At 35.8% G+C, this 15,596-nt stretch overlaps 2 protein-coding genes across 8 annotated transcripts in view; both read left to right on the top strand.

Moving 5' to 3' along the window:
* Window positions 1-11,726, top strand: part of LOC136036807 (zinc finger protein 501-like) — a 30,522-nt gene extending 18,796 nt beyond the window's left edge. For 5 of the 7 annotated variants that reach the window (XM_065719151.1, XM_065719169.1, XM_065719140.1 and 2 more), the window contains exon 4: window positions 322-4,015. In XM_065719151.1, the coding sequence (XP_065575223.1) occupies window positions 322-1,328 (1,007 nt within the window). In that variant the 3' untranslated portion in view covers window positions 1,329-4,015. Of the gene's footprint in view, window positions 1-321; window positions 4,016-10,788 lie in introns of those variants that run through there. The other 2 variants (XR_010619788.1, XR_010619787.1) reach the window with 2 other exon arrangements.
* Window positions 10,065-13,538, top strand: LOC136034034 (zinc finger protein 333-like). The gene is made up of 3 exons (XM_065715100.1): window positions 10,065-10,107; window positions 10,789-11,249; window positions 13,446-13,538. Exons 1-3 carry the CDS (start codon window positions 10,065-10,067, stop codon window positions 13,536-13,538), a joined length of 597 nt encoding a protein of 198 aa, XP_065571172.1.
* The last annotated feature ends 2,058 nt before the right edge of the window (window positions 13,539-15,596 follow it).

Here is a 15,596-nt window from a genome sequence, read left to right as displayed (position 1 = left end):
ACAAAGTAACTTGTATCTTTTAAAATTTAAGTATCTCTTGTGAATAATAAAAAAGGTGAAAGTCTGGCAATTTTAGAATAAGATTTTGAGAAAACAAGGTTTAGACTACCATAGGTTTCAATAAATTAGAATTTAATTTAAAACAATTTATATCACCTGAAAAAAGATAACACTATAAAAGTCTCAAATCCTTCTGTATAAGCTTTTAGCTTAAGGATAATTAGAATATACTATGAATGCTAAATTACATTTCAAGCATAATTTTGCTAATCAAATCTAAGAATTACTTATTGGGTTTCACTGGTTTTATTTTTATCCTAGATACTGCTGTGACACCAATGATTGAAAATAATCTTCCCAGACAAGAAAATGAAACACTTCTGCCTGGTTTAAGCCCTCTGTTTCTTAAACAAGAAACAAATGCAGATTGTGAGCATGGAGTCCAAAGTGATCTCCAACTGACCTACGATTTGAATCTATTTGATGAAAACGCTGCTCATGAAAACTTGTTTTTACCAAAAATACCTCAGTACCAACAAATGCACCCAGGGGAAGAAACTTTCGTGTGTGAAGTATGTGAAAACAACTTCACTTCTAGTTCTCACATATCTGAAAACCGAAGAACTTATACTGAGGAGAAACCTTTCATGTGTCATGTATGTGAAAAAGTATTCACTTCTAGTTCTGAGTTACCTTACCACCGAAGAACTCATGCGAGAGAGAAAGCTTTTGCGTGTCAACTATGTGAGAAAAGCTTCGCCTCTAGAGGAAATTTGTTTCAGCACCAAAAAACGCACACAGGGGAGAAGCCTTTTGAGTGTCAAGTTTGTGAAAGAAGTTTCACTTCTAATTGGAATCTATCTCAGCACCAAAGAACGCACACTGGGGAGAAGCCCTTTGAATGTCAATTATGTGAGCAAAAATTCAATTCTAGTTGGAATCTATTTCAGCACCAAAGAACACATACTGGGGAGAAACCTTTTGAATGTAAACTATGTAAAAAAAAATTCAACCGACGTTTTGATTTATCTCAACACCGAAGAACCCATACTGGTGAGAAACTTTTCATTTGTGAAGTATGTGAAAAAAGATTCATTTCTAGTTCCAATTTATCCAAACACCGAAGAACTCATACGGGAGAGAAACCTTTCGTGTGTCAAACCTGTGAAAAAAGATTCACATCCAGTTCTGATTTATCCAGACACCGAAGAATTCATACGGGGGAGAAACCCTTCGAGTGTTATAAATGTGAAAAAAGTTTCACCGCTAGAGGCAATTTATTTAAGCACCAAAGAACGCATACTGAAGAAAATCCATCCTCTGCGTGATATGTGCTACAAAAATTTAGCCTAGAGAATTATATACTAATATGCCGTGGAGTCAAGTATGTGAAAAACGTTACACTTCTAGTTGGAATTTATCTCGGCACTAATAATGTCTTTCAGGTGACTATGCCGGACAAAACAATCCACCCGATAATTCAATTTATCAACACATAGAAAAGAAAGCATCCTGTAGTTGTGAAACGTCATACCAACCAGAGGTTACTATAAGCTTGTTGTTTCAATCTCTGTTCGAATACAAATTTAGTGCATGTTTTACCTGTGATCTAAACGGGAGATAGCTTTTGCATCCCCCCCGTCTTAAAACACCCTGTGGAAAATACCCGCCCCCCTTTGGAAATACCTAGCTGAAATGTTTTTGATATATCCAAGACTGTTTCTGAAATGTTTTGATTCTTCAAGACAGTGAAAACGAATTTCACTGTCTTGGAGAATATTCCTGTTGTTTTACAATTCCAAACATTTGCGCACAATTGCTTTAAACCTCTACAATGCCTCAAAGGAGGTTCCTCAATGTATGTATAGTCGTATCCAGGACTTTTTTGGCTCTGGGGGCACAAAAACTAACTAAAAAACGTATCAATAATGCAAAATTGATATTTAATCTCTCATTTTTTTTGGAATATTTCTTCCATCTTAAAATTTCACTCGGAAATTTTTAAGAACCGAAGACTAGCAATACCCATTTACGTATACCGGGAAGAATTTGCACAAGGTTTTGTTTTATAATATCACTGCCAAACGTAGGCAAGTGTCATGAAAACCAGATGTTATTATTAACGTTTAGTTTTCTGTTGTTATTATTAAATCTGCCCCAACGCCAAGTTAGAAGCTTTGATTTTGATCTTTGATGTGTGGCTTACTAAGGATGAGATAAGAACAAAAAGGCTCTCAACGTTTCTCCTGAAACTTTTGTTGTCCACTTTTTGGGTTAAAATAGAAAACAACTCTCGATTTTGATTTAGTGATTGTACAATTTATCCTTGGTGACTCTGTTGAATACCTTCAATTAAAAGTTTGCCTGAAAGGGAAAAGTTTCCAGGATATTTTTTGAGTAAGTCTTTTTTTAAGTAAATTTTTTCAGCTTTTTCTTATCTCTTCCAAAAAGGCAAAAAAGCCCCCTCACCCCACCTTGACACTAATAAAGCTGGAATATAATCCTAGGAGAAACGAATAGAAACTATTCCGTGTATGAATGGACTTACCTTCTCCTCAATACCTTGCTCTTTCTGCTATGATTTTTAGCATTTAAATAAAAATGCTTCCTGTTCCAATGAAAAGATCCTTGTGTTTCAGGAGCCGTTCTAATAAATGGGACAGAAAGTCAAGCTTTGTCGTAAAGAGCAAGATATTGAGGGGAGGACCAGTCCTGTCATATCCAGAATAATTTGTGTTCGTTTTGGGTTTTAATATTACTCCTTTACTTTTAGTTGAAGATTTTTTTTTATTTAATTTCTCATCGTTTTTCCAATAATTTCAGTAAACCTGGCTTATCCTTTATATAAAAAATTCCTCCCCCTACGGGATACTCCTCTGTGAAAATTTTCTTCAACGTAAACTACACCCCCTCCCCCTGGGAACTTTTCTCCGATCGATAAAAATTTCCCACCCCTAAAATTTCTTGTGGACCATTCTTAGCATACTTACATTTGGAAAAGGATTTAATTCTTTTTCGTTTTCCAGATCAGTTCGGAAATAGCCCTTTGGTGGAATTTTTCAGCGAAGGGCTATTCCTCCCCCTACGGGATACTTCCCTGTGAAAATTTTCTTCAACGTAAACTACACCCCATCCCCCTGGGAACTTTTCTCCGATCGATAAAAATTTCCCACCCCTAAAATTTCTTGTGGACCATTCTTAGCATACTTACATTTGGAAAAGGATTCAATTCTTTTTCGTTTTCCAGATCAGTTCGGAAATAGCCCTTTGGTGGAATTTTCCAGCGAAGGGCTATTCCTCCCCCTACGGGATACTTCCCTGTGAAAATTTTCTTCAACGTAAACTACACCTTCCTCCCCCTGGGAACTTTTCTCCGATCGATGAAAATTTCCCACCCCTAAAATTTCTTGTGGACCATTCTTAGCATACTTACATTTGAAAAAGGATTTAATTCTTTTTCGTTTTCCAGATAAGTTCGGAAATAGCCCTTCGGTGGAATTTTCCCCCCTAGTAATCAAAACACGCTGTAAATATCCCACGGTCAATTCCTCCTGAACATCTCCACCTGTAAAATTGAGTTGGCAAATAGGAAGTAAGGCAAATAAAAGAAAAATTCATATAAGATTTCAACGTTTCAAACCATAGTTTGAAACGCTGATTTGCATGTTTCTTCTATTTTGAATATCAGCACAATTCATGATCCATCATTATAATATGTGGCTGGTACTTGGCATCACTGTAATGAATATTATCATTCTTAAAGCATTTTTGGACATTTTCCTGATAAAAATGATGCTTTAAATCCATTGGTTTTGTGATTTCCCAAGCCAACCCCTGCATGTTACCCCCATGGTTGTTCACCCCCCACCATGCCAATATGTGGCGGGCCCATGGCGTCCATGTGACACAGAATATTATTTCTAAGGCATTTTCTCACATTTCAATGTCCTGAGGGATGTTTTTAATTCGAACTGTGGAGATTATTATTGATTCCTAATATATTTTCCTATAAAAATAGCTCTAAACCAAAAGAGAACATTGTTTTATTTGAACAACGTGACTTTCCAATTTATTGTTAGAAATTGATAGTCCAAGACAATTCACGCCACCATGACACTATGGCTGGCCTGCAGTACCCACTGGCACACAATATCACTCCTAAAGCATTTTCAACCATTTTCCATAAAAAATAACCATGTCTACGGTATACACTAAAATAAGTCGTTGAAACTCAAAGGAAAATTCCCAATACCGTTTGTTCTGTTGACTCGTGGGAATTCGCGCCAGTATGGCACTATGTGGTTGTCCTATGGATTCCTTTGGCACCCATCGTAATCATTTAAGTGTTTTCTGACATTTGAATATCTTGACAGATGTTTTTTATTTAAACCGTGGCTACTTACCCTTTTATTATTAGGTCGTGATAATCTATGGCTATTCCTCACCAGTTGCACTTTCTACCTAGTTTTTGACACCATTTGGCACACATTATCGTTCGTAATGCATTTTCAGACATTTTTTTGATAAAAACATTTTTTTAATTCCTTTGGTTTGTGGAAGCGCTGATTTGCATATTGTCTTAGATTTTGATGCATCAACACACTTCAGGCCCCACCGTGACAAAATGTGGATGACAAAGCACGCATACAAGCACAGTCAGACACACGAACACACAAAGACAGACACGGAGACAAAAAACACAGTCAGACACATTGGTATAGAAAGAGAACCTAAATACACACACAAACACACGGTCAGACACACAACGAGAGACACGGAGACACAAACACACAGAGTTAGAGAGACAAAACACACAGACTCAGGAACATACAAAGACAGCCACAGAGATATAAAAACACACACACAAACAGATTTGGACACGCAAAACCAGAGAGACAAAAACACAGAGAGTAAGACACAGGAACAGACAGACACAGAGATTAAAAACACATACAAACTCAGAGTCAGACACACAGGCACAGAGAGAGAGGGAGGGAGAGAGAGAGAGAGAACAAATAATCATTATAAAACATTTTTGACAGACACGTAATAATAGAATATTGCATACACATTTTCACTATTTTTCACAAGGTGAGCAACTCCGTTGTCTTCAATATGCTTCATGATTGCATTCAATCAATGTTGTAGTCTGGATATATCCATTATATTCACTTTTGCGGCAAAACATAATTGTTCTTCCAATTTAAATTTACTCAAAGATCTAGCATATCTACCAAACATCTCATCCCACTCAAATGTTAGTTATCCTTTTCAATTTAATTTGGTATATTTGGGGCTCTGGTCTTCATATCAAGACTGCCAACTCCTTCAAGTTTCAATATTGTGAAACCACTCATTTTCAATAATAGAACGCTTTTCGAACTTGAATCAATGTAAACTAGTCAAATGTCTATATGGAACTGCGATACTAAGTAACTATCAAACTTTTATATCAACATTCAAGGTCTAAATTATCACATGATGCTTCTTAGAGGGTCACGTCCGCATCAAAAGAACATTGAGATACGGTGTATCCGATTACAGGCTCTCACAGTTCTGCAACATATTCTTGGCAATCGAATGTATTGCTACTGGAAAAAATTTTCTCGACGACAGACCAGATGCGAGGGATTGGTAATTTCTTTTGGCTCCAGGCATACCCCCTATGGCTGTGACCGGACCAATTTAGGGGAGACGAGGGTCTAGCAACTCCAATAGTACATCGGGATATGGGCCCCGTAAGACCAGTTAAGGGGATACTACTAACAGATTAACTAAAAAGAAATCTTTCAAAACGCAATGTATATATAGCCCAAGCATTGGGGTTTTGCTCAGGGGGTAGCCCCCCTTATATACGGTAATTGTAACGGTTCTTTTAAGTTTATATTTTGCATTGCACTTTCATCTTAGAAACCGTGTTTTTTTTATATCTATCAGTTCTTCGTAACAAAGTAAGAACGATACTAATAGTAGCCAAAGCTCTAAGACACTTTTATCCGGATTTGTTATATCAGTAGATATACCAAATGAACTGGCCTATTATGCTGATTCCAAATGTTACCTATCAAAGGCTACGAGCCTTAGAAAATTTGCCTGATTTTCAAAAAGGAGGGAAACGCTCCCTAAGAGTCAAGTTTTTCCTATATGCAGTTCTTGGTGACAACTCTAAGTAAAGACGATACGCCTTAAAAGTAGCCAAAACTCTAAAAAATGGATTTTTTTTTTGTATCGACAGATATACCAAAAAAATTGGCCTATTAGGCCGATTCCAAATATTACTTATCAAATGCTACGAGCCTTAGAAACTTTTGCCTGATTTTCAGAAAAGGAGGAAAACGTCCCCTAAGAGTCAAGTAATCTTAATAGAAATTACATCATCGGTTTTAGCGTATTAGAGGACCCTAATGTTGAGTTTTCAAGCTCTCTTCCTCAAAAATGTAGAATTTTGCATTAATTTATTTTTTTCCAAAAGGAAGACCACAGATGCGTGTATTTGTTCTTTTGGATCTTACCCCCGTCGTGGTCGTATTGAACTAAGAATCCTAGAATATCGGGAGAGAGCTCATCCAAACGGAAATTGCAAGTTCTAGTGCTCTTTTCAAGCCACCCCCCCCCCTAAAATTGTCTGATCAAAGTTTTGATATGGTTATTTCCTTCGTTATGTTTCAACCGTCTAACAATAATAATTTTGATGATGATATGACTATGATCCCTGGGTAATGAGCTGTAAGTGTTATTGGGTATATATTGGACCTATTTGTATTGTTTGTTTTTTCATCTGGGTTTTGTGTATTCAGAGTTCTGAGTTTTATTCAGCAATGAATACAAATTGGAAATACAATACTCTTATTCCTCCTCGAAAGGCTACATGGCCAGGGAGACAAGGGAGATACAAAAAAAATGCAATATAAGCAATAACCAAATAAAAAATATATGGTTACGTGAAGAGCATGTCTTTGTTAAGGCTGATTATGGTGACTCTTAACCAATGGTGTTTTTTGTACTATGCCAAGAAATCACGATTGACCGCCAAAATTTGAGCGGTTTTGAGGTTGGATTAGATAAGGGAGGGGATATTCTACAGGAAAAGTTTTCCATGAAAAGAAAAGTTTGTCGGAGAACTTTGCTATCTCCGGCATTATTTGAAAAAGAAAAGAAATTAAATAAAAAAACTTTTTTTCAAGCTAAAACTAAGGAGCAACATTAGAACTTGAAAAAAGAAGAAATTATTCCAAAATATGAAAGGGACTCCCCCCTACTCAATACCTCGCTCTTTACACTAAAGCTTCAGTACTTAAAAAAGTAGAATTGTGACGGAAAATCAAACTTTAGCGCAAAGAGCAGGTACTGAGGAGGTAGTAGCCCCGTGGACCAAACTCACCACTTAATGTACAAAAATACGAAGTATATAGCCAAATATAAGTCTTTAATTTATTTTTCCAAAAAGTTAAAATGGTTGCAAAAAGACAGTTGTCAAAACAGAAAAAAAAAACAGCATAATTAAAAAGTAAATCATTTAAATTACAAGAAGACACATAAGCATAATTTAGCCTTGCACTAAAACCTACTAAACCCAATTTAATTAAAAAAAAAAAAAAACTAATTTTGTAAATAGAACATTAAGCAGTTTTAAAGTAAGAAGAAGGAAGGGGTACCACATTCATTTAACATGCTTACTTTGTAGGGGACGAAATTCCTTCTATATCTTTTGCTAAAGAGTTTTATCTGGGTAAGAAAGGTTTTTTTTATTAATCAGAAAGAGGGAAGCGAGGTCGAAGGGGGGGGGGGGAGGAACTGACTAGGAAAAAAGTAATTTGTCCAAGGATTATGGAGGGCATTTTCGGTGAATCGCAAAGGAATTTATGTTTTCCTTTCTTTGAAGGTGACCAGATTGGCTTTTCGAAGACGAGAGATATAAGGGACTTTGGTCTAATTGAAAATAATTCTTATGCAGATTTTTAGACTGCCTCCATTCTTTCTGGTATATCATTGGATATCCTAGAATGCCAAACAGAACCCATATTAGGGTTACCAAAGATTTGGTTTTAAATGAAAGGTAAAGTATCCAACAATAGAATTTACGAAAATTAAAGTTTTATGGAGTTTAAGCAGGGAAAGTAGGGCATTTGTGCGTTCTTAGTACTAAATGGTAATACCCAATAATTTCAGAGTACTAATTGGTATTTCAGTAGTTGATTGTCATATCGTTAGTAGAAGCTTCATCTGATCTTTGTTTCAGGATATCCATTGGGCTACTTATTTGATTTTCTGAAACAAGTCGCTAAGACTGTTAGATCATCAACAACTTTTCATCTATCAGGCTAGTCCATATCAATGTTATTTATCATTGCGAGCAATAAAACTGGACCTAAGAAGGTGCAATGGGGCGCGCCACTATAAATCGGGAGGGGATCAGAATATTCATTCAGGTATTTGACAACATGTGCTCTATTAGAGAGGAAAGACGCAATTATTTGAATTCATCAGGAGTCAGTTTGACAGTTTTTCTATCTATGTGTTGTGGTTAATTAAGTCAAAAGCTCTTTGCAAGTTGAATGTTGAGACAGGTATTTTGTTTTTGAAGTGTACTAGGTATGGGTCCATATGAGTCCATAAAGAGTTTTATGGGTCCATAAAATGTACAAGAAAGGGATGGCCCAATTGCATCTGGTCAATATTTTGAATATTCTCAACCACTCAGCTAAAAGCTTTCATATAATTTAGAGAAGATTGGAGTAAGAGTAGTGGGGTGGACACGATGAAAATTCTCGCCTTTTACCTTTCCTTTTGACGGAAGTGTTAAAACACAATTTCCAATACTTTGGGAATTTACCAGTAGAGGCACGCTGACAAGTACTGCATTCTTTTGTTCTTAATTTTTGTCTACACGTCAAATGGCGAGATGAAGGGAGAATTGAGGGAATTCAAATTAAGAGGAGTATCTAAAGTAAGAGGAGGGAGGTTTTGTACCCCTTACTTTCAGAACGTCTCACTCATCGTATTTATGTTTTAAAAACTCAAATTCTGTGTCTTTGTTGGCTTTTGCGTTTCTCTTCGGAAACCTTTTGTTGAAGTTTAGTGTTTTTATGCTATACAACCAAATTAAAAGTAACCTAAAACATCAAACAGTTCATGGTAACGAACTGTAGTAAGGAGCAACCCGACTCAATAGTAACTGAAACTCTAAAAAATGGAATTAGAGAACCAATACTTGATTTGATGATTATAATATGAAGAGCAGGCTTAGGTACCTCTTTTTAATGATTATATATGATGTAATTATATAAATATAATTTTAATAATCATATAATTAAAATTATCCCCCCCCCCTTTTTTGCAGTGAGCTAGCTTCGGACGCTTCACCATGCTTCAGGAAATTCATTTTAATTAATAACTTTTTTTCTCAATTTACTTGTGATACACGGTTTATCTTTAGAGCATTTTTTACCTTTTTCTCTGGGAAGGAGTTTATATTCTTCGCTTTAATCAGCTTTTGGAAATTAAAAACTTCATCATCAACATCATTATTCCCTATGAGAGACTACCACTTTTCATTTGTGATACAAAATAAAAAAGACCCATATTGGTAATTGGTCAGTGAGACAATTCAGAAATAGAAAATGTATTGTTAAAACTAAAAAGAGTTTTAATAAATAAACCAAAATAGTAGCTTCCCCCTAAAAGGGGCAAAGGGACTAGATGGCAATAAAAATTATGCATATTTGTGCAGACGAAGCTCAAGGGTAAATCTTCATTTGGTTTTTGGTATTTTTATTAGGTTTTTTAAATTGACGGTATTACCTAAGTAGTTTGCATTTAAATCATTAGTATCACCTACCACAAAAACGGCGTTTGGGTATTTACAGAGGAAATTTTTCTATCTTTGTTTAAATCTTGATATAAATAAAAAAATATATATTTAATAACATATAAAGGCAAAAGTTTGGGAAACTTAGCGTAAGAAATCCGTTATCAGGTTAAAGCCACCTCTATAAGTATTTTCGTTCCCAGTTTTTGATAAATCAGATGTGTTGTCTCTACAACGGGAAAGGCGAACAATCGGTATGGGAAAGATTGGTATTGGAAAGATTGATATGGGAAAGATTGGTACATTAAAAATGGGAGTGGATCTTATGCCATACACAATTCAAAGAGATGTAATTTTTTTTGTGGTTTGTTATAAATGGCACAGTTGAATAAAGAAACAAGGTACGTATATTCTGCTCATCCAAAAAAAATTACTACCCAGTATTAGATGTATTTACTCGTCATAATTTAATATACAATGTCCGTTGTGCTTGAACATGTGACGATTGTAATAGATTTATTTAGTTATTATTAGTTTTGCTTGCCCATACATAAAAAACAGGTATTTTAGTGAAAATTAATTTGGAATCAATTTAAAATACTTAAGCGCTCAAGATTTCTTAATTGCGAAATTAATTAGAATTGGGATAAATCAGTAAGCGCTTCGTTATAAACAAAGATAAATATAATTATTTGCACCTTTATTTTGTCAGCTTTAAATATCAGTCTCATTCCGGCGAAATTCCATTAGTCTTAGTCTTAGATGGCGTGAATACAAGGGTTAAACGACCATAAGTTTTAACGTGTTGAATATATTTTACAACTGATACCTCTTGTACAAATACTATTGAAAAGAAAATCTCAATGTGTTGTAAACTCATTGCTTAAGCATAATTTTCAATACAATATAAAAGCTAAATTATATCAACTTTATTTTTGCTTAAAAAAAATAAAATTCAAATTTGACTTTTTTTTTCCTAGACGATGCTTGGACATCAGTGTTCGAGAATGATCTTACCGAACCAGAAAATGGAATACGAAGCCTACCTGGTTTAACTACTCTGTTTCTGAAACAAGAATCAAATTTAGGTTACGAACATGGAGCGCAAAGTGAAATCCAGCCGAAACACGACATTCATATATTTTCTGAAAATTGTGTCCATGAAAACTTGAAACCCTTTGAGGGCCAATTATGTGAAAAAAACTTCAGCTATAGTTCTAATTTATCTAAACATCGAAGAACTCACACGGGAGAGAAACCTTTCATGTGTCAAATATGTGAAAAAAGATTCACCTCTAGATGGAATTTATCTCAGCACCAACGAACACATACTGGAGAGAAACCTTTTGAATGTGAAGTATGTGAAAAAAAATTTATTTCTGGTTGGATGCTGTCTCAGCACCAAAGAACGCATACTGGTGAGAAGCCTTTTGAGTGTGAAGTATGTAAAAGAAAATTTTCCCAGCGTTTTAGCTTAACGAAACATAACAAAAGAAAGCATCCTGTAGTTTTAAAACGTCACGCAAACCAGAGGTCATTTCCTATTAAAATCGCCCCAAAGAAAGGCCAAAATCTTTGAAATTTAGTCTGGAAGTGAGCCTAAGGCTCGAAAAGAACAAAAAAGCTTTTAACTCTTGCCCAAAAACTTTTCTTATTGACTTTTTGTGTAAATCATTAAAACATTACTGTCGAATGTTATTCAAGGATCGTACTATTTATCCTTTGTGAATTTGCTGAGTATTCTCGATGTTGATTTTATTTCTTACTTCTTTTTACTGTTTTTATTGTATCGGTCAAATGTCGGTAATATTCTTATAAAATATAATAATATTTTTATTTGTTATAAATTGTACCATGGACAGTGTATCAAGAGAATGATATGTATTTGATGAATTAAAATTCTATTTTTGGCCAGTAATATTAATCGTGTATAATCTTCCGCTAATATTATTTTGATTTTCATACAATACTGGTTAATATTTTGCCTGACAGGGGAAACTTGAAGATATGGAATCAGGCCCCTTCGCCCCATCTTGACACTCACTCCCTAATTAGCTAATCATGTCCAATGACCATAAGAATTAACTAACTTCTGTTGCGAGTTAAATAAAAGACAGTGTGGGGCATAGGTTATCAAATTTTTGTATTTGCCATACCTGTAAAATAGCCTAATTGAATATTATAATCTAATTGAAATTTTCAGAAAGAGTCACGGAGGCCAAATTAACCTCCAGTTACAATCTCTTTAGGGGGACCAAGAAATCCAAGGTTAAACTACTAGGCAAGCTCGAAGTTTAAGTTAGAATTTTAAATCTTTGTTGAAAGGAGAGAAGTAAAATTCTAAACCTGAATTAGGGGTAAGGCAAATGGCTTAGAGATTTAACTTATATTGCATTTGTTGTCCTATATTCCTTTAAACTGGGTCGTACTTCTCGGGGAATACCAAATTAAGCGGAAAATAAGTTTTGTTTGCCCTTGTTACTAGAGCCGTCAACGTGTATTATCACAGGAAGAGTTGGATAGACTGTGTTATGATCATATATCCATGTAATCAAAATTGAATATCTGGAATAGTTCTGAATGACTGATTGTGGTGTTTTGGTGGCGGGGGGAGGCGAGAAGGACTCCGTATTTAGGAGTGGGGGTGTTGTGGTTAGTAATATTCAACTTTCTCAGCCCCGGCTACTTCACTTCAGTTGTCACCATAGCTCCATGCTTGCACTTCTAGTGTGCTAAAAGATTATTTAGTCTTTCTATCCACCTTGAAAATTGTATTCAAAAGTTTTCTGCTAGTTTGATCCTTGTTTATTTTTTTCTGCAAACGGTCTTTATGCCCGAATTTGGGCTCAGGTTTGTTTTTTCTCTACTTCTCGATGGGAAATTCGCATGTTGTTGGAAACTAGGCTTTATCACTCATGTGAAAAAGAAAGATAGCAAGTAAGATTTTCATGGTATCCACCCCATTCTTTTTCTTTGCTATCTGCTCCTCCTTCAGTTCGCTTTTCCTTCTGGAGTGTCAGTCAATATTCTAGTTTTACCTCTCAAATGGTTTCCATGACCTGTTATCAGGGCTCAATCAGCCCACCAGTGTTCAGTGGTCCACCAATGGTCTAAGCCATTCTGGAGAAACCAAAGTTGACTTTTAGCAGTAAGATTCGTGATATCTAAAGCTGGTGATTCTTTAAATTCATCAGCTAATCCCACATATAAGCACAGTCTATCGGTAAGTAAAGAAGGAAAGAAAGCCCCTTCCGAAAAATCACCAAGATCACTGAAAGGATGGACCTGACTAATGAAATTATTTATCAAGAGAAATTTTGTGCAAATATGGATCACAAGAGAGCTCTACTTCATTGTAGGTGGAGGTGTGATTACCCCAATTCAGATAAATCCATACTTGCATGTTATTTTTAGTTGTTACTAAACAGGTTCGAAGGTTCGACGACCAAGTTTTGCATATTGTTGACCATTGGGGTGGGTTGGTAAGCATTTTCATACCAAAACTTTTACACACGTTGACCACACTGAGTCTAAGTGGCTGTCCTGTTTACATAGGAGAAAAACTGTTGGATTGCTCTTATTTGTCTTCGTTCTAAAATTGCCCTATTGTTTTAGAAGTAGGCCACTGTTCATCTAGCCACTTGATTGGGCTGATCCTAGTATGGTGGGAGGAGCCACGTACCATACCTCACACGAAGAGCACTCAAGGGAGCATGAAATATTCCGCTAGCAATCTTTGTAATTCAGGACTAAAAGCATTTTTTTGGCAAATTAAAGTGGTAGCCATCACATCAAGAGCCACTGCTGGGCGGTGGAGAAGGAAAATGTTCGTCTGCGATAGCTGTTGCTCAATTGTCTTTGAAAAGAGTGATCTAAGGTTCACCTCTTAATACCAAATTCTTCCACAGCTTTTGTTGATGTGATCTGTTAAAGATCACATGTTTGGATATCTTCTCCATACATTCCATATTTGGGCCACTGAGTGTCTTACGTGTATAACGTCTTGGCACCCGGGATGAAAAAATAGCTGTGAATTTATACCAAAGATTTTTCTTTGAGCGATAAAATAAAAACTTGCAAACATTCAAACAGAGTCAATAGGGATAGGCGCTTGCATCATGGACCACCAGCTTAATAACCAAATTTGTCTGACGAGCCAAAGCCGAAGAAGCAAGTTGGCGGCATAAAATTTGAATTTTAAAAGTAATTGGTAAAAGAGTAAATATTATATTTTCAAAGTAATGTGTTATGTTGACTAAGGTTTGATGTTTTAAGAAATAAGAAGAGAATCTTTGTTTCTGAGAAACTTTAAAGTGGCATAGGAAAATGAAGAAAATTGTCAAGAACTCTTATAGCTTTGTTTTGTATTATCTGGAGAGGTTTAAAGCTTCGCAAATCCAAGGCAAAATAACATAGTCCGTCATCTTTGCAAGTGAAAATGCACGTCTTTGACCACAAGGTGTTATACCAAACGCCTCAGTAAATTGACCGAAGTTACCCCTTAACAAGTATCAGAAGTTACCCCACTGTGATATTAAACAGTTGAACATGTGTACGGAAAAAAACAGAACAGGTGGCAGTCTTCTGCAAAAACAAGCCCTTAAAATGACTAATTTGAAGCTACAAAGTGTGAAGTTTATTGAAAATTCAGGTGAGTTCTTCAAAACTTATAAAAAGATTGGAAAATCATAATACTTACCCTTCAAAGTTACTTTTATGCAATTTCTTCAGTAACGGTTTCTTCAGAAACTACATATTTTGTATTTAGGAAATATGGTTTTTCGGCTAATATTGTTCAACTTCGATCAACCCCAGCTATTTCTCTTTAGTTGTTCGTGATATTTCCAAGCTTGTGCTTCCAGTGTGCCAATTAATAATGCTTTGCATTTAGTCTTTCTATCCACTTGGAAAATGACATTCAAAAATCTTCTGCTACATTGATCCCTTTTTATTTTTTATTTATGTCGTCTCTATGCCTGAATCTGGGCTCAGGTTTGTTTTTTCTCTGATATTAACTTAAACAAGAGCTAAGAGCTCATATGGCACTTGTGACGAGACAAGAAGAGCAAGAGCTCATATGGTATGAGCTCTATCAAAATTCTAAGAATCAATAGATTGATTTAAAAGAAAAATCAGAGGCGTAATGCCGGTCAGGATTTAAAATAAGAGCTCTGAGTCACGATGTTCTTCTGAGCTCTGAGTCACGATGTCCTTCTAAATATCAAAATTCATTAAGATCCGATCACCCACTCGTAAGTTATAAATGCCTCATTTTTTCTAATTTTTCCGCCTACTTTAGCCCCCCAGATGGTCGAATCAGGGAAAATGACTTTATCAAGTCAATTTGTGCAGCTCCCTGACACGCCTACCACTTTTCATCGTCATAGCGCGTCCAGAAGCACCAAACTCCCCAAATCACTGAACCCCTCTGCCCAACACCCCCAAAGAGAGTGAGTCCAGTACGCTTACGTCAATCACGTATCAAGGACATTTGCTTATTCTATCCATCAAGCATCATCCCGATTCCTCCACTCCGTGTTTTCCAAGATTTCCCCTTCCAACTCCCCCCAATGTCAAAAGATCTGGCCGGGATTTGAAATAAGAGCTCTGAGACATGAATTCCTTCTAAATATCAAATTTCATTAAGATCCAATCACCTGTTCGTAAGATAAAAATACCCCAATTTTCATGTTTTCCGAGAATTCCGGTTTCCCTCTCCAACTCCCCCCAATGTCACAGGATCTGGTCGAAATTTAAAATTAGAGCTTTAAAATTAGAGGGCCAACCG

The sequence above is a fragment of the Artemia franciscana genome, chromosome 2, assembly GCF_032884065.1.
Source record: "Artemia franciscana chromosome 2, ASM3288406v1, whole genome shotgun sequence".
NCBI lineage: Eukaryota > Metazoa > Arthropoda > Branchiopoda > Anostraca > Artemiidae > Artemia > Artemia franciscana.
Note: the sequence above shows the minus strand (reverse complement) of the source record. Positions and strands in the feature narration are given on the sequence as shown.